Source organism: Pelodiscus sinensis, chromosome 1 (genome assembly GCF_052426305.1).
Source record: "Pelodiscus sinensis isolate ZL-2025 chromosome 1, ASM5242630v1, whole genome shotgun sequence".
In the NCBI taxonomy this organism is placed as follows: domain Eukaryota; kingdom Metazoa; phylum Chordata; order Testudines; family Trionychidae; genus Pelodiscus; species Pelodiscus sinensis.
The window spans coordinates 321,849,641-321,868,873 of NC_143052.1; the positions used below are offsets into that span (position 1 = coordinate 321,849,641).

General features: G+C 44.1%; 1 protein-coding gene across 1 annotated transcript in view; it reads left to right on the forward strand.

Annotated features, from left to right (window-relative positions):
* Positions 1-19,233, forward strand: part of PIWIL4 (piwi like RNA-mediated gene silencing 4) — an 82,665-nt gene that overhangs the window by 40,047 nt on the left and 23,385 nt on the right. The window contains exons 13-15 of the mRNA XM_089775713.1: positions 1,329-1,401; positions 2,410-2,610; positions 5,038-5,141. Of these exons, the coding sequence (XP_089631839.1) occupies positions 1,329-1,401; positions 2,410-2,610; positions 5,038-5,141 (378 nt within the window). The remainder of the gene's footprint in view (positions 1-1,328; positions 1,402-2,409; positions 2,611-5,037; positions 5,142-19,233) is intronic.

The window sequence follows — 19,233 nt, forward strand, 5'->3', positions numbered from 1 at the left end:
CGGAAGGCTTGAGGAGATTGCTGGATTTCTGCCTGTGTCTCTCTCTCCTCGCATATGGGACTCTCCAAACTCCCCTCCCCTCTCCTCTCCTCTCCTCTGACTCCTCGCCAAGCCATTTAATTAATTGTTTCTTCCTTCCCTTCCCCCCGCCCTCCCTCCCCCTGCAGCCACTTATTCTCTCCTTCTTTCCCTCCATACCTGCTCTGGGAGCTTCTCAGTTCAGGCACTCAGCTAGCTCTGTTTAGCTGCTGCTTAGAGATGCCCTGCCCCCTGCTGGTTAACTGAGTTCCCTGCCTATGCAGGCATTCTGATCCTCTTAGTGGGGCTCAGAAAATAGTCGTGCGGCTGTGCAGGAAGGAAAAGGTTGTGAAGGAAAAGCTTACAAGGAACCTGTAAGACGCACAGCTACAAGGTAGAGGAATGCCATATATCTATTGGAAACTAAAGAAGTGATTTAGGAAGCAGCATATACATTTTCAAGGTCCATATATACTGCAAGACTTGACTTGGGCCATCAAAGCTTTTCCTAAATATTTTAAGATGAATGTAAATGGAGCAAAGAATAAACTTAGCTTTACAAAAAGCTGCATTTTAATGGAAGCAGTTTTCAACAGACATATATCTTACACTGTATAACTGGTCATGCTTAGTTTACTAAATCTGTATTGCAAAGGAAAAGTAACATTTTTGGATTCTCATTAAACTTTGATAAATATTAATAATTTATATTCTGTAATAACTTTGGGCCAGATTCTCTGCCTGCCAGAGAGCACTGAACTGCCTTGTGCAGCTGCCACCCACCTTAGGTTAGAGCAGTGTGGGGATTATTTTAACCTACGCCAGCTGGTAAGAGTCTCCAGAGGACCATTTAGTAGTTGAGAATGGTGTTGAGTATGGCCATGCTCCTAAGCCTGCTCGCTCCTTCTCCTTGGCATGTCCTCCTGCATCAGGAAGTTGGAATAAAAGCAACATGCTATTTTCATATGTTCTAAGTAAGATGGCTGATGTTAGTCCTATATACTGCAGCTCATTTGATTTTTTTTCACCTCCAAGTCAGATTCTGTGGAGTAGGATACTATCAGTGTCCCCCTCCCCAATCAATGATTTGTCCAACTCTAAACACAGACTTCTGAGGCAATGGATGGAATTTTGTGTATTAGTTTTGGTAGACACATCCTTTATCATTGGTTGCTAATTAATTCTAAACAAGTCAAATATGATTTTTTTCTTTTTTAGAAAATTTGTTCATAATGTTTATGAAGATATGCAGTGGACTGACATTTGCAAAATTAGTGCATGTTTAAATGTCCTTATATGTTTTTGTTCAGAGTCCAAGTACAAGAAAGCCCAGTGGCATTCCTGCGAGCAGTGCAACAGCATGTAAATCCTGAAGTACAGCTGGTGTGTACAGGTTTATGTTGGTTAAGCATTGATTTGTGTCGCTTTTGATAGGGATAAGTCCAGTCTTGTGATGTGCAAGGAAAGTGGGGGAAGAGGAAGGAAAACATAGAGATCCTCTTCTCCCTATGGAATCATCAGAGCAGAATAGCTCTGACAACACTAGTCAGTATCTTGGTTACAGCAGCAGACATTACACCATAAACCCAAAGGATAGCTTTCTAGTTACAAGGCATGTCTAGCTCAGGATATGCATTGCGTCTTTCCAGAACAGCATTCTGAGGAGGCCTTTTCAGCTACCAACTGAGCCACACTTCTCGCCTGTTTTTTTGTTCTTTCAGTTACAAACACAGTGAGTTACTTCTTCCACCACATATAACTTTAATCCTTTTTTTTTTTTGTAACAGGGCAGGATGTAACACAGATATACAACAGGAAGAGCCTTTCAAACAGATTTCTCCTCTACCCATCTCACTCTGTGAGAAGCCCCCCACTTCCTCTTCCTTTCGATTAGATAACTTCCCATTATTAAGCCAGTTATTTATTATCCTACCAACTGCCACCAAGTGTCAGTAATCCCCACCAGTAAAGGTTTCAGTATGCCTGCAACATTTTCTGTGCTGCAGCAAGCTCAGTGACCACAATTCTATAATCACAACTTTCTCACAGGCATCCTCCCCACTTGGCAGAATTCCTAGAGACGGGAACATATCTGCCAATATCTCTGCTCCCTCAGTTTGCACTGATCATGGCTAGATTTGTCCTATAGTTAATCATCCAGTAAGTGTAGTGTGGTCCATTTAAAAATGTATACAAGCCTTTTTTCTGTGGATATGTTTTCCAGTTGAGAGTTCACAGGAACAAGAAATTTACATGAAAAACAAGCTAGTCTGTTCTTTAAGCTTTTTTGGGGGAAATAGTATGCCTGTTAAGTGGGTGAAATATATCAAAAAGTAAGGAGAGATCTGCAGAAGTGGAGCACTGACCACTTGGACCCCTTTTTCCATTTAGGTAATGTGTGTATTGCCTTCCAATCAGAAGGACTGTTATGATTTGATTAAAAAGTTCCTGAGCCTTGAACGACCTGTTCCAAGCCAATGTGTACTAGCACGCACTCTGAACAAGCAGGGCATGATGATGAGTGTTGCCACGAAAATTGCAATGCAGATTATCTGTAAACTTGGAGGGGAGCTATGGGCAGTAGAGATCCCTGTAAGTAAGATGTTTAATATGTTTGTTTTTATCACAGCAAAACTTCTTTGGCCATTTTTGTTAACTTGTCTTTGGTATGTAAGAAATGCTTAGCTCAAGCGGAAGTTGATTTAGTGTGGTATAAATTGTATTTTATTGACATTTTTTATTTGAGGATCTCAGAATATTTAAGCAACAATAATTCACGAGAGAAACCACTCTTAAGCATGACGAAGGCATGCCCAAATTGGCTCCTATGTTAATGATGCAGGATGCTTAAGCTAGATCTGATGACTTCATGAAATATTGGTCTGTTCAATCCAATCAAAATCATTTTCAGATTATTGTTTGTCTCCGCGTATTCAGAAATCTGAGTACTTCTTGTTTACAGTAAAAATTGTTACAAGATACAGTAGTATGAAACATACCCATGTTTTATGAAGGTATACAAACAAATATTTAACTTTAACATTTCTTTCATCCACATTTCTTGGCAGGAAATCATACAATTATGGCATGGATGACCCACCAATGGGGAAAAGCTTGTCAAATTCTGTAAATAAGCTTTATTTTCATGTGATCATATCAATAGGCCATTTAGTTTGATGCTATTTTTGCTGTGATGATGAGATTTAAAATGCTAGAATTAAAGAAATGTAAAGCTTTCCAACAAAAAAGGACAGCCTCTGCAAAGGCATATAGTCTATTGGTTAGAAATGGGGCTCATTAGATATAGTAACAGTATTACAAATAATACCTAAAGATCTCAACTAGGGTCTCAGTCCCATTGTGCAAGGCACTGTACAAACATTGTAAGAGACCATCCTAACTCAAACAGTTTTAATTCATATGTTTCATGTTAGCCATATTTAATACTGGTACAATTATATTTATGTATCTTACAGGAGCACAGTGAGGCTTAATAATACTTTTGATCACAGTGGGTCTACTTGTGTGAGTAATTGCTCCCTGATGTAAGGACTGTACAATCACTCATGAGGTCCAAGCTTGTTTCTGTTGAAATCAGTAGCCAAACCTAGACTGATTGAAAAAAAAACCCACCAGGATTAGGAGCAAAGTTTATATCAAGCAAGTCCTATCTGGAAATAAAAAATTCCAGTGTTAAAATGCTAGTTATTTCATCTGTTATTTATGTGACTTGCATGACTTCAACACCTTGTGGCTTCAGACTTAATGCCAAAAGTCAGATTGCTTTTCTGTAGAGCATTGTCTGAAACCTAAGTGATGATTTCATTGAAATTTGGTAAAAAGCAAATTAAATGATTGCACTATAAAATAACTTTCCTTCCTCAGTAGGAGATTCAATATGCAATTTAATTTCATATCTTTGTCATCTTCCTCTGATTTTCAATTGGTCATTTAAGGATGAATCCTCCAAATTTTAAAAATACAATGGAGCCCAATTTGTCTAATTTAATTGGGACTGAGACCAGATTGGATAATCAAAAATTTGGATAATCAGGCTAACGGGCAAAGAGCTTTCTATCTCTTTTTAAAGATATTTAGTTGGTTTTTAAATTAGTTCCAACCTCTCCCAGAAAAGCATTAAAATGTATTTCCCCCTTCTGACCTACTTAATAGACTATACAAACACTCAGTTCTTACAAAGAATGTTTTGTTCATTTATTGACAAGAAAACCAGTGTGAGATTTATCAAGCAGCAGGATCATTTTTACACTCTCCTCTTTAACCTGAACATTATAAGGACCGTCTACAACAGTGTTTCTCTTTGTTGCAGTTTCCCAAGACCCCACACCACAGTGGGCTCTGTGAAGCTAAATTACATGCTTCAGCCCTTGTGAGCTGAAGCATCTATTTCTCATATTACTATATCTGCACTGGTGGTCGGGTAATATGAAAAGCCGGATAATAGAGGTTTGGCTAAACAGGGTTCTACTGTATTTCTTAGAGTATTCAGAACCTGCTGTATTTTGCATACATTGCATCAATCTACTGCTTAATCTTTAGCACTCAAATTAATAAGCCAATTTACTTCATCCATTGATTTTCTTCATCATTATAAAAACAGCTTAACAGCATGCTGAAATCCAGTTGCCAGAAGTAAGTGGAGGAAATTTACTTGATTGTATTTAGTATGATCGTTCATCATGAGATACCTATGCTCCTTTTTAAATTCTTCCATGTAGTCTGATTTCCATTCATAAAAGGTGTCAGTACTCCTTACTAAATGAGCAGAGCTTAACTCTGTTGGTAGTAGACAAAGAGTGTTCTCTTTTATCATGAACCAGAGAACCCTGCTCATTGTTTATGCCTCCTTCTGCTATCACTCTCCTTTCCTCCTGTGCTCTTTTGTGTGGCTCTCTGCCATAAATATTTTAACTGTTTCAGAAAGTGTTTTGGTAAAAATTAGTATATAATTCATTGCACATAGTAAATAATACTGAATTTAAATTTGTTACTCCACAGTTAAAATCACTCATGGTGATAGGTATTGATGTCAATAAAGATGCCCTTAACAAGGGAAGTTCAATAGTTGGATTTGTGGCCAGCACTAATTCCAAAATTACAAGGTAAGCCTTTTATGGTACTACTCCTAGGTAGACATAATTATAAGTTCCTTATTGCATAAGGGTGTCTGGAGGCTTACTTTATGTTTTGAGTTCTTTGGACAAAAGGCACTATTGTTGAGTTGAAAGGAAACAAAATTATTTTTTATTAAAGTTTGCTGGTGACAGGAGGAGAGGCAAATAATGAGTAGGTTAGGTCTCTGATATATGGTTGGACCTGATATAATGATAGTGGATTTATCGCAAATCCTTAATTCATACAGTGTCAGGGCAAGTGTTCAATACTGTGATGGGATCTCCGGGGTGCAACCTGGGACTGTGAGACCACTGTGCCCCCTGAATTCTCTCCAGCCTGGACTGTCTTTCACAGTGCCTTGCTAGTGACCAGCAGCAGACCTCTCCAGGTGCTGTTGTCACTTAGCTCAACTGCAGATGGAACCCCCCCCCCCCCACACGCACACACGCACACACACAGCTAGATGGCATGAATACTCCCACTCAGAAATCACATACAGAGGCACCACCCAGATTCTCTCCAGCACTGTATCTCATGAACATACCATCTAATTTCTTAATTGATTCACCATTTCATCATTGGACAGTAGATATACACCAGCTTTGTAAAACTCCTGAGCAAATTTGTTATATAAGGATACAGCTTGCTCAGGAAGGATAGGAAGGTTAAAAAGAGAGGAGGAGGTGTTTCCTTATATATTATACACTTGGACTAAGTTTGAGATGGAAATAAGAGATAGACCTAGTGAAGCTCTCTAGGTAAGGATAAAAAGTGTAATATGGATCTACTACAGATCAGCTAATCAAGGAGAAGAGGTGGAATAGACTTTCTTTAAACAACTACCAAATCATCCAAAGCACAGGACTTGGTGGTGATGGGAGACTTCAACTACCCAGATATTTATCAGAAAATAACATAACAGGGCACAGATTATCCAACAAATTCTTGGAATGTATTGTAAACCGTTTTTTTTAATTTCACAAGATGGAGAAAGCTACCAGGGGAGAGGCTGTTCCAAATTTGATTTTGACAGATAGGGAGGAACTGGTTGAGAATTTGAAACTGGAAGGCAGTTTGCGTGAAAGTGATTATTAAATGGTAGAATTGTTTATTTTAAGGATTGTAGGAGGAAGAATAGTGGAATAAAGACAATAGATTACAAGAAGGTAGACTTTAACAAACTCAGGGATCTGGTGGGTAAGATCTCATGGGAAGAAAGTCTAAAAGAAAAATTGAAGAGCTTTGTCAGTTTTTCAGAGATATTATTAAGGGCAAAGAACAAACTATTCTGCTGCTTAGGAAAGATAGGAAGTATGGCATGAGACTCCCTTGGCTTAGCTAGGAGATCTTGGATGATCTAAAAATAAAAAAGAGCCCTAGAAAAAGTGGAAACTAGGTCAAATTAGAAAGGATGAATATAAACAAACAACACAAGTATGTGGGGACTAAATTAGAAAGGCTAAGGCACAAAATGAGATAAAACAAGCCAGAAACAGAGTAACAAGAAAATATTCCACAAATATATTGGAAGCCAGAGAAAGACCAAGGACAGGGTAGGACCATTATTCAGTGAAGAGGGAAAAACAGGGAAATGGCAGAGGTGCTTAATGACATCTTTGTTTCAGTTCTCACCAAGAACTGGTGGTGATTGAATGCCTAAAATAATGAATGCCAGTGAATATGGGGTAAGATCAGAAGCTAAAGGAGAGAAAGAACAAGTAAAGAAATATTTAGATAAGGTAGATGTCTTCAAGTCACAAAGGCCTGATGAAATGCATCTTAGAATACTCAAGGAGCTGATTGAAGAGATATCTGAACTATTAACTATTATCTTTAAAAATTCATGGACTAAAAGAGAGATTCCAGAAGACTGGAAAAGGGCAAATATAGTGGCCCTCTATAAAAAGGTCAACCCAGGAAATTACAGACTATTCAACTTAACTTCAGTACCAGGAAAGATAATCTACTATCTATTTCAGAGGGTTTGTGTCTCTATCTGTCCATCTATAAGTCTGTTCAAGAACTCCTCCTAAAAGGTAAGAGTTAGGACCACCTCATTTTGTATGCAGCTTCCTCGTAACTTACCCTCTTATCATAACTTACCCTTACCATAGCTGCTTCTTATCATAACTTACCTGTGCAAGATAAGGGTTTAGTTGTGCAAGACAATGGGATGTGCGTGGAATGTGATTTTCTCATCACCTGGGAAGGCTGTGATAGCAGGGACAGTGATACTCCTGAATGCTCATAGGGAGACAGCAAGCATGGGGGACAGTTATACTCCTGAATGACCAGAGGGAGGCAGCAAGCGGCCCCAGTCCCCGGGAGCAGCCACTGACCATATTCCCCCACCTCCCTTGAGCCTGCTTACACCTCTCAAACCCCTGCCCTGAGTCCTCCGTCCCCTTCCTGCCCTAAGCCCTTCCTCTCCCCCAGTCCTTACTCCTGCACCCCCCATACCCTCAAATCCCTACCCTAAAAGATCCGAGCAACAGGTAAATCTAGTAAAGCAAAGAATTAAGAAATCAGAATTTGCAAATATCTAGAACAGTGTTTCTCAACCAGTGGTACAAGGACCCTTAGGGGTACTCAGGGCGGAATTAAAGGGGGGGGGCTAGCTGGGCAGCTGCCCGGGGCACCAACCTATGGGGGACGCCTGATTGAAGTGGCGAGGGGCGCTGCATCAGGCGCCCCCCCATAGGTTGCCGCTTGGGGGCGGGGCTGCACATGCACTATGTGCCCAGGGGTGCGGCCCCCCGTACATGTCAATCAGGTGCTGTGCGCCCGGGGCAGGGCCGCGCATGCGCTGCGCGCCCGCTGCCCGGGGCGCAAGAATGGCTTGGGCTGGCCCTGGGGGTACTTGAGAGAAGTCTAGGGGGTACGTCAACACAATTGAAATTCGGAGAAAACTGAATTTTTGTTTTAAGTTTTGCAGTGCTTTATTATTTTTGTACTTTTTACACCCAAAAATTTCATCGCCCGCCTGGCTAAAATTAAGTTGTTTAAACAAATGTGTTGCAATGGTAGAAAAAAATGTTGTGTGTCTGAAAACTATAGGTACTGGAGGTACTTATAATTTTTTTTTAAAGGATACTTTATAATAAAAGATTGAGAAACACTGATCTAGAAGATAATAAAACGATAAACAATAGCATGGATTTGTCAAGAATGAAACATGTAAAGCTAACCAGATAGCTTTTTTTGACAGGATAAATGGGAAAGTGGTAGATTAGTATTTCTAGATATTAGTAAGGCTTTTGCTAAAGTGATAAAGTCTTGCATGAATTTCTCATTAAGAAACTAGGGAAATACAACCTAGATGGAGCTACTATAAGACTGGTGTGTAACTGGTTGGATAAATGTTCCTAGAGGGTAATAATGGTCAGGGCTCGCCAAGCAGCGGCGAGCCCTGCTTGCCGGCCGTGTGGAAGCGCATGCTGTGCATGCGCAGATCGCCACGGGTGAGTAGATTAGCCTATTTGTTGAGCCCTGATAAAGGTTCACTGTCATGCTGAAAGGGCGTAATGAGTGGGATTCTGCAGGGATTAGTTCTGGGTTCAGTTCTGTTCAATATCTTCATCAGTGATGGGCAGAGTGTGTATACTTATAGGGCATGGCTAGATGACATCCCTCTTTTGAAAGAGGATGTAAATTAGATTGAAATTGCAAATGAAGCCGGGATTTGAATTTCCCACGCTTCATTTGCATAATGGCGGCCACGCATTCTTTTGAAAAAGGGCTTTTCAAAAGTGAAACCGCCATCTAGACGTTCTTTCGATTAAAAACCCCCTTTTTCGAAAGATCCTGTACTCCATAGCCTTTCCCATGATATCTTACAAAGCATGCTTGATATGCAAGATCACCATTATGTGCAAAACAAGGAATGCAGGGATTACAGGGCGCTCCCTCAAGGTATAAAGTGACACAAAGACAATATTGGGTTTGTAGACTTTTCAGAATATAGAATGGCGAAAATTTCATTTTGTTGTTTTAGAGTTGGTGTTAGTAAAATAAACTTCTTCGAGAGATGTCCCTGAGGGAGCTGCACAGCAGGTGTTGGTGCATCCCAGCACCGCAGAGAGGATTTTTCTTAACAGTGTATTGGGGCTGTGTGTGTGAGGCACATGGGTGCCACTCGGCATCACTGTGCATGCACGGCCACCCTCCCTTCAGTTCCTTCTTAATCATCCCCAGCTCAAGATGGACTTCTGCAGTGTTCTTCATTCCTCAATAGTTTCTGTAGATAAGTAGCTTAGCTTAACTTCCAAGTTCTTCTTCCTAGTTCTTACTAAGTTCTTTGCCTTGAAGAAATAAAACAACCCAGCTGTTCGTTACTCCCAAGTTGTTTTTCCTGCCGCTCACAGCTACCCACCCGGAATGATGGGCTCACCCTGTTTTAAACATTCCACAGACTGCAACAAGGCAATGTTGGCCTCAGACAGCCACACCAAATGTGTCAAGTGTCTCGGGGACTCCCATGTTGAACAGGACTGCCCACACTGCACTAAACTTAAGGTACAGACACGGACAGACCTCTGTTTGAAGATACTCCTGATTGAAAAGTGGCAACACCCTTCCTCACACCTGGGCATTCAGGGGATTCCCAACAATAAGGGGAACAAAGTTAAAAAGTCCCCAAAAAGATGTGCCTCCTCTCTGCCACAGGAGTTTGTCACCTGAGCAGCGTTTGAATGATAAGCAAACTAGGAAAGCTGAGAAACCATCACATCTCAGCACGTACAATAACCAGGGCACCTCTGGTATTGACAGAGTTCTGCACAAACACACCTCACATGGCGCTCATACAGAGGCTACAGACTCTTCCCTGCCTGCCTCACAGAATTCGACACCGAGCATGTTGCCAATCAGTGCAGTGCCTGAGATCATGGTGCCAAGAGCACTTACCACAGCACCACAACAGCTGACAGTGCAACATCCCTAATGGCAACATCCCACCATTGCAGGTGGCAGCAAATACTCAAAGTGCGATCTCTGTGCCAGAGATACTGCAAACATCTGCACCGAACGTAATACCACTACCATGATGCTCTTTATTCCTGCACCTAGCTAGTTGCATCAGAGAAACCTTGCAGTCTCATCAACTTTTAACTTCCCATATCTACGTACGGACAAACTATCCTACTCAGCATCATTCAAATACATGTAATCACCTACATTGTTATCTAATGATGACAATGATGAACCAGGTTTTTTTTTTTCACCCTAGCTGTTGTCAGGCACAGAGACATCAACGCATTTGCCCTATGCCAATATTGCCCATCCTACCAATGCCCCCATGGGCATTATATCCTTGGATACCACTACCCATGCCTTATCAACCACAATGGCAATAATAGATCCTATGGCCTCAACATCACAAAAAAAGACTGAAAGAGAAAGCACACTATAAATGCACTTTCTCCCCATCCCAATTCCCCCGATGGAAAAAAAATGAAATTGATGAACCCCAGCTCCGTGACATGGGTCCAGGCACATCATTAGACACCAACTCATCATCTGTGACAGATGAGGCTATCGTGCTGCCGCCCTGAACAACCTCTGAGACTTCACCCCTTTCCAAGAACTTTTAAAAAGAGTCACAGCTGACCTAAACATTGCAATAGAGGAAGTTCAGGACACACAACACGGGCTTACCAACACCCTGCATGCTCTGCCTTCCTCCAAAATTGTTTTGCCTATCAACTCAGCCATCATGGAATGCGCCAAAATTGTCTGGCAATCCCCTGCCTCAATTCCTCCAATCTGTAAAAAGGCAGATCGTAAATACTATGTTCCCTCAAAGGGGTCAGAGTTCTTATTCACACATCCACCACCAAACATGTTGGTAATCGACACTGCTCATCAAAGAAATAAACAGCAGCAAAACTGTTCCGTGCCATCAGATAGAGACAACAAGAGATTTTACGTGTATGGCAAAAAGGTTTAAACCTCAGCTACATTACAAATAAGAGTAGACAACTATGTGGCACTCCTTAGCAAATATGAATTTAACAATTATAAAAGTTAAATACTTTTATTGATGATATACTAGAGGCAAAGAATCTACAGTGTAGAGTGGTCATTGTGGAAGGCCATGCAATATTGAAGACAGCCCTGCAAGCTGCCCTAGATGCGGCAGACATGGCCACAAAGGCAACAGCTACTGCAGTTGTTATGAGACAAGCTTCATGGTTCAATTCCTCTGCCTTCCCTTGAGAAATCCATAGTCAGTTGAAGATCTACCAGGTTAGGGCGAGAAGTTCTCTTCTTCCAAAACCAGGGATGGACAAATTCCAGACTGCGGACCGGATCCAGTCCACAGGATTAGTCACTGGTGAGCCCCCACCTGCCCATTTATCTGTGCCTCCGCAGGTATCGGAGAATCACAGCTCTGGTTGGCCGTGAATTGCCGATCGTGGCCAATGCAAGCGATGGGAAGCGGCGTCCCGGTCCGTGATGCTTCCCACCACTCTCATTGGCCACGAACGACGATCATGGCCAACCAGAGCTGCAATCCTCCAATACTTGCTGTGGCGCAGATAAACATAGTAGCGGTGGCCTGCCAGGGACTAATCCTGTGCGCTGCCATTTTTTTATTGCCAATCCCTGTCCAAAACTAACAAGCTCCTCCATTCAATGAAGGACTCTTGGATTATGCTTCACTTCTTCGGCATTCAAACACCTGCAACGAGGAGGCAGTATAAATACCAAATGTATCAGAAGCCCAGATATTCTCCCTTCACATACCAATACCAAAGGCAAGAACACCCGCCACATCAACAACACAGCGTGTCAGACAGCCACCTAAACTCAATCAAGGCAATGCTACTAATCACCCGCCCCAGCCCAATAAGCAAATTTGAGATATCTGTCAGGAGACCGAAAACCATCTTGCATTCTCCAGAGCTCCCAAACATTAGGAAACTATTCACCTACCAAATTTTGCCATTCTGTGACAAATAGTGCAACACAACATCTGACAAATAGGTGCTACAAAGAATTTCATTTGGTTCTACCATCCCATTTCTATCCATTCCTCCCTCCCACCTACCTACCCTGTCCCTCTTCAGGGACCCCTCTCGCGAGATCATATTTGCAACAAGAAGTAGATCACCTTCTACAATTGGGTGCTATAGAACCCATTGTCCCAGAATACTGAAGGATGGAGTTTTATTCTCATTACTTCCTCACTCAGAAAAAAAAAACTGGAGGTTGCATCCAATCTTGGACTTGAGGGCCCTGAACAAATTTGTAAAAAAGCAAAAGTTCAAAATGGTTACATTATCCCCCATTATCCCTTTTCTGGAGCTGGACAATTGGTTTTTGTTTCTCGACTTACAGGATGCATATTTTCATAGGTCTGTTTGTCCTGTTCACAGACAGTTTCTCTATTTTACTTTAGGTATGCAGCACTACCAATACATAGTTCTACCCTTCAGACTTTCCACGGGACCAAGAGTTTTCTCCAAGATGCTAGCAGTGGTTACAGCCCACCTCAAAAAACAGGATGTTACCATATATGTGTACCTTGACGATTTCCTTTTCAAGGCAAGAACTTGGGATGACTCCCGTCGTTGTACCCATCTGATATGACAGTGCTTCCAATCGCAGAGACTGCTGATCAACGAGAAGAAACCAGTTCTGATGCCAACTCAGTCAATACAGTTTATCGGGGCGCACCTCAACTTAGCCACCACCTCTGTGTCTCTCAACAGATTCTTAAAGTTCTGCCAGTTAGTCCAATCACTTCACCTAATGCAGAGGGTCACAGTGCACGTCTATTTACAACTGCTAGAGCACATGGCATCCTACAAACCTGTGGTTCTGAACGTTCATCTACTCATAAACTTGCATCAAATTACAAGACCAACCTGTGCTCCCTAACCAAAACATTGTCAATCCGCAATGCAGTCAAAAGTGTAGTAATATGGTGGACAAAACCAGACAACTTATGCAAGGGTGTACCCTTTCAGACTCTGGAACCCACAGTGGTCACCACGGATGCTTCCCTCACAGGCTGGGGAGCACACATGAAAGATTTCACAGCCCAGGGCCTATGGACTCAGGCAGAAAGGACACTAAACATCAATATCCTTGCGCTCAGGGTCATTTGGCTCACATGCCAACACTTTCTACCTCACATCGCTGGAAGACACATCAGAACTTACAAAGATAATACGACTTGTATGTTTTATATAATCAGACAGGGTGGGACACGATCCCACGTCCTGTGCACAGAAGCAATAGCACTATGGTATTTGTGCCTCACTCATGGTATCTATATAAGTGCATGCCATATCCCCGGTGTCCTAAACACCTCGGCTGACGCCCTCCCGTAGGGCCCTGCCACAAAATCACGAGTAGCAGATTGACCCTTCATTTCTCGCAGAGATATTCACACAAAGGGGATACCCTCACATAGTTCTGTTTGCCACCAGGGCAAACAAAAAGTGCCCCTTTTATTGCTCCAGGGCGGGCATTGGGAAGGACTCACTTGGAGATGCTCTTATTCTCAAGTAGGGTCACCACCTACGCTATGCATTCCCTCCCTTTCCATTCCTTAACAGAGTACTCATCAAAATACAGAGGGACAAAGCGAGGATCATCCTCATAGCCCCCTGTTGGCTTTGACTACTGTGGTTTCCTTTCCTAAAAAAAATGATCCTACATTGCCTAATCACACTCCCACGCAACCTGAGCACATTATTACAACCAGGAATTGAAGCCCCATCCACAATTTCTCATGCTTCATCACAAAGGGTACATCTAGACTACAGGCTTTTGTCGACAGAAGTTTTGTCGACAGATACTGTCGACAAAATTTCTGTCGACAAAGAGCGTCTACACTACATTCAGTTCTATTGACAAAGCAAGCTGCTTTGTCGACATGGTAGTGTAGACGCAAAGGGCAGTTTACATGCAATAACACCTTCTGTCGACAGAAACTCTGTCGACAGAAGGCGTTATGCCTCATAAAATGAGGTTTACCAGCGTCGACAAAACTGCTAAGTTCTGTCGACGTTATGTCGACAGAATTCAGTGGTAGTGTAGACGCAGGTATAGTTTTGTCGACAAAAGTCCACTTTTGTCGACAAAACCCTGTAGTCTTGACACACCCACAGTGTAGCACCTCGATGGTTCTCGGGCATAGGACTACAATGCTCAGACCAGGTATGTGAGGTGCTTCTCCACAGCAGGGCCCCTGCAATGAGAAAAACATATAGTAACAAATGGTCTTGTTTTGTACATTGGGCTGCTTCCCATAACATACCGCTGAAGAAAACCCTTCAATACTTCAATACTTACTGCACCTTAAGCAGTCCCCTCTTTCCATCAGTTCAGTTGAAGTACACTTTGCAGCAATAACAATGTTCCACATGACTGTTGATGACACCACGATCTTTGCACACCTCACCATCAAATGCTTCCTGAAAGACCTACAGGCGTTATATCCTGATATTGCTGTCCTGCAGGCATCTTGGGACCTACCACGCCCACAAAACCTCCATTTGAACCAATGGTGACATCCTCCCTTCTTCATTTATTGCTCAAAACAGCATTCCTAGTTGCAATAATGTCAGTGTGCTGGGTTGGAGACATGGCTGCCCTAATGACAGACCCACGATACACCATCTTTTTTAAGGACAAAGTCTCTCTATGGACACATCCAAAGTTTCTACCCAATGTGCACTCTGTGTTCCACATTAATCAAACAATACACTTACCTGTATTCTTTCCCAAACCTCACACCAACTCCTTCGAGGCACGCTTGATGTCCAGAGTGTGCTCCTTCTACCGCCACAGGACAAGACCCTTTAGATCAGGAGTGGGCAATAATTTTTGGTGTGGGGCCACTCCAAGGTTTTGGAAAGTGGTCAAGGACCACACTTTTCAGTGGAGGAGGTGTGCAGTCTAAGATGGAGATTGGGTGCACAAGAGTGCACACAGTAAGGGACTGGGGTACAGGAGATGGTGTGAGGTCTAAGAGGGAATGTGGGTGAAGGAGAGGTTTGTGACCTGGGTCAGGGGATTGGGGTGTAGGGTCAGGGAGGGAGTAGAGGTGCCAGGAGAGGGTTCTGGCCTAGGGGAGATGTGTAGAAGGGGGTACAAGATCTGGGAGAGAGTTGTGACCTGGGGTGGGGAGGGGTGCACAGAGGGTTTTGAAGATGACTTGGGGTGGGGAGTTGGGGTGTGGGAGGGGCAGGTGTGCCAGAGGCAGGCTTTGGCTGGGATGTACTTACCTAAGTATCTCCCAGCCAGCAGCGCTGCAGCAGTCCCAAGGCAGGCTGGGCTCCCTGCCTTTTGCAGCCCCAATACATTGAAAATACAGATGCTCCCTCTATGTGGCTTTCAACTCCGGGAATGGGGAGAGGCTTGTGCTGTCCCCATCCCCCAGGCAAATCTCTCAGGGTATGTCTACACTATCCTCCTAATTCGAACTAGGAGGGTAATGTAGGCATACCGCACTTGCAAATGAAGCCCGGGATTTGAATTTCCCGGGCTTCATTTGCATAAGCTGGGCGCCGCCATTTTTAAATCCCTGCTGGTTCGAACCCCGTGCCACGCGGCTACACGCGGCACGAACTAGGTAGTTCGAACTAGGCTTCCTAGTTCGAACTACCATTACTCCTTATGCAAACGAAGCCCGGGAAATTCAAATCCCGGGCTTCATTTGCAAGTGCGGTATGCCTACATTACCCCGCTAGTTTGAACTAGCGGGGTAGTGTAGCCATACCCTGAGTTTCTATCGGCTGGCTGTTTCTGGCCAATAGGAGATGAGATATTGCCTGGGGGTGGGGAGATCACCCAAAGCCTACCCCTCCCTCCAGAGTAGAGAGTCACACGAAGTAGCCCTGTGTTTAAAATAGTGGCTGCTGCGTGCCTGAGGGTCCCAGGAGGAGTGTCCACAGATGGGATCTGGTGGCTTGGTGGGCCAGATTTGGCCCATGAGAGGTATCTTACTCACCTCTGCTTAGATCGTCCACAAGACTTTTCGTCTCCATTGTAGAGTGTACCAAGGGACATCAGATATCATCTCAAAGATTATCCTATTGGATCTCTGTCTGCATCAGAATATTCTATGATTTGAATTGTTTACCACCACCTACTTCAACCCGTTGACACACCACGAGAGTGGTCGCTACTTCGGATGCTTCCCTGAGGAAGGTTCCCATTGATGACATGTGTGCTGCTACATGGACATCAGAACAAACTTTTTCTAAGCACTACACACTTTCTGCTGGCCCTCCTCACTTCACAAGAAGGCAAAGGCTGTCCTGAAGACAGCTTACCTGCCTGATCCGAAGTCTCTACCTCCATAGGACAAATTGCTTTATAGTCACCTACTGTGGAGCACTCTCAGGGACATCTCTCTCTCGAAGAGGAGGTTACTTACCTTGTACTGTACCTGACATTCTTTGAGATGAGCATCCCTGGGGGTGCTCCACTACCCGCCCTTCGTGTGTCCTCTACTTCAGACCCAAATGTTTTCCACCAGGCTGGGCTCCGGATAGAGAAGGAACTGAGGGGAGGGTGGCCGCACATGTGCAGTGGTGCCAAGTGGCCCTCATGTGCTACCCATGCACAGCCGCAATGCACTGCTAAGAATCCACTCTGTGACGCTGGGACACACCAACACCAGCTGTGGAGCACCTCCAGGGATGTTCATCTCAAAGGGTATGTTTACACTACAGCGCTATTTCGAATTAACTTAATTCAAAATAGTTAATTCGAATTAAGCTAATTCGAATTAACGCGTCGATACACAAAAACTATTTTGAAATAGCGCGTCCACACTGAGTGTCCCCTGAACCGAAGTTAAGGCTGGCTGGAACCAGTGCCGGCACGGTATCAGGTTAGGACTTAGTGTGTGGGGCTGGTGCTTGAGGCTAACTGAGCTCCGTGCTTAAAGGGATCCTACCCCCACCTCAGACAGACATTTCTCAGGGTTCCCAGCTTGCTTGTCTACCTCGATGAGGGACAGCAAAGCAGTCCTGTCTTGGAGTGCCCTGAGTGCCCACACTCTGGACAACACAGCACTCTGCCACATGGAGCCAGAGCTGCCCCTGGGCATGCTGGTGCGTCTCTTGGGTCATTGCCATCAGCCCGGCTTCACTTGCTGCAGGCTGTCATCCGGAGGGTCCATTGGGGGGCTGTTAGGATCCAGGAGGCCCTGCAGGAGAGCGTCCACCACGAGGAGCCCTTAGAGCCACCCCGGTCCTTCCCACCGGGGGCTCGTGCCCCATTCCTCCCTCATGTCCTTCCACTTACCCCTCCCTAGCCCTCCTTCCTGATGTCAAACAAAAGACACATGTTCAAAAATAGAAACTGGGTTTATTGAACAAAACTGGGGGGGGGGGATGAACCTTTGGGGAGACTGGGAAAAGGAGGTGAGAGAGGGTGGGAGAGGAGAGGGGGAAACCTGGGAGGAGGGAGCTGGAAGAGGGAAGCAAAGGGAAGAAAGGGGAGGGAAAGCTCAGGGCCCAGGGTTGGGGGGGGTCTCACCGACCCAACTTGATTTTCATGCAAAACCTGCTTCTGGGTTTGCAAGTGGCTTTTGGTGGCCAGGCTGGCAGCTATCCTGCCATAGATGGCCGCATTCCTCCATCTAGTGTGGAGATCATGGACGTTGGGGGCATCCCCCCAAACCTGAATAAGATCCATGATCTCCACCCTGGACCAGGAAGGCGCCCGCCTTCTCCAGCCCCTGTCAGGCTCCTGGGAGCTGGCAGAATGCTCCTGGGGAGTGGCGGAGGGCTGGCTGCCAGTGGCTTGCTGGCTCATGTTTTGGGGCCACTGGGTCAGGGGCCCCGGTGACCACTGTTGGCTCTGAGCTGGCAGGCTTGGAGCTGGCACAGGCACTGTGGCCTGGGTCTACCCCTTTAATGGCTCCAGGGCTTGGGGAGAGAAGAGTAAGTTTTCCTGGTTGTGCCCAGAGTGGCCACCAGGGCTCCCTGGGAAGGGCTGGAGGCCTCCTATTTCAAATTTAGTGTCTACACAGCACTTAATTCAAAATAGCTATTTTGAATTTGGTGTTACTCCTCATAGAATGAGGTTTACCAAATTCGAATTAAGCGTGCCGCTATTTCGAATTAATTTTGAAATAGCGGTTTGCATGTATAGATGCTATTAAAGTTAATTTGAAATAACGGCTGTTATTTCAAATTAACTTTGCAGTGTAGACATACCAAAGAATGTCAGTTACAGCCAAAGGTAGGTAACCTCGTCTTCTGTACACCTAGAGTCTCTCTACAGAGTTAAACTTTAGGATGGTTTACGTGTGTGTATGTGTGTGGGAGGGTGTATTGAGAAACCCAACACAAACTTAATTTTTTCAAACTAAAGCTCTTTTTTTTTTTTACAGTAATTAAGTACAGGTATGTGGAGCTGGAAAATGTAGAAGGGGTACAGCAGGTAGATAATGAAGATGGAAGGGTAAGGAAGAAGAGAAGAGTGGCTAGTCCCATAGATAAAGGTGAAGACTTAATGGAGACAACACCAATAATGAGCATTAGGATTACAAGGGAAAATAGGAATGGCAAGGACTTGCAGCCAGAGGAAGCTAGAGATAGACCAGAGAATTTCACTGTCACTAGGAAAAGGCAGGTCTATGTGATTGGGGACTCCTTATTGAGAAGAATAGATAGGCCTGTAACCAGAGCTGATCCAGAGAATAGAAAGGTGTGCTGTCTGCCAGGTGCTAAGATAAGAGATGTGGAACTGAGGTTGAAGAGAATTATTAAGGGAGCAGGAAGGAATCCATTGATCATCCTTCATGTAGGAACAAATGATACGGCTAGATTCTCGCTGGAACTAATTAAGGGAGACTATGCTAGGCTGGGGAGGATGCTCAAGGAAATTGAGGCTCAGGTGATCTTTAGTGGGATTCTGCCTGTTCCTAGAGAAGGTCAACTAAGATGTGACAGGATTATGATGATCAATAGATGGCTTAGGCAGTGGTGCTTCTAAGGAGGGCTTTGGGATGTATGGTCACTGGGAGGCATTTATGGACAGAGGACTGTTCTCTAGAGATGGACTTCACCTAAGTAGGGAGGGAAATAGACTTCTAGGATGGAGGCT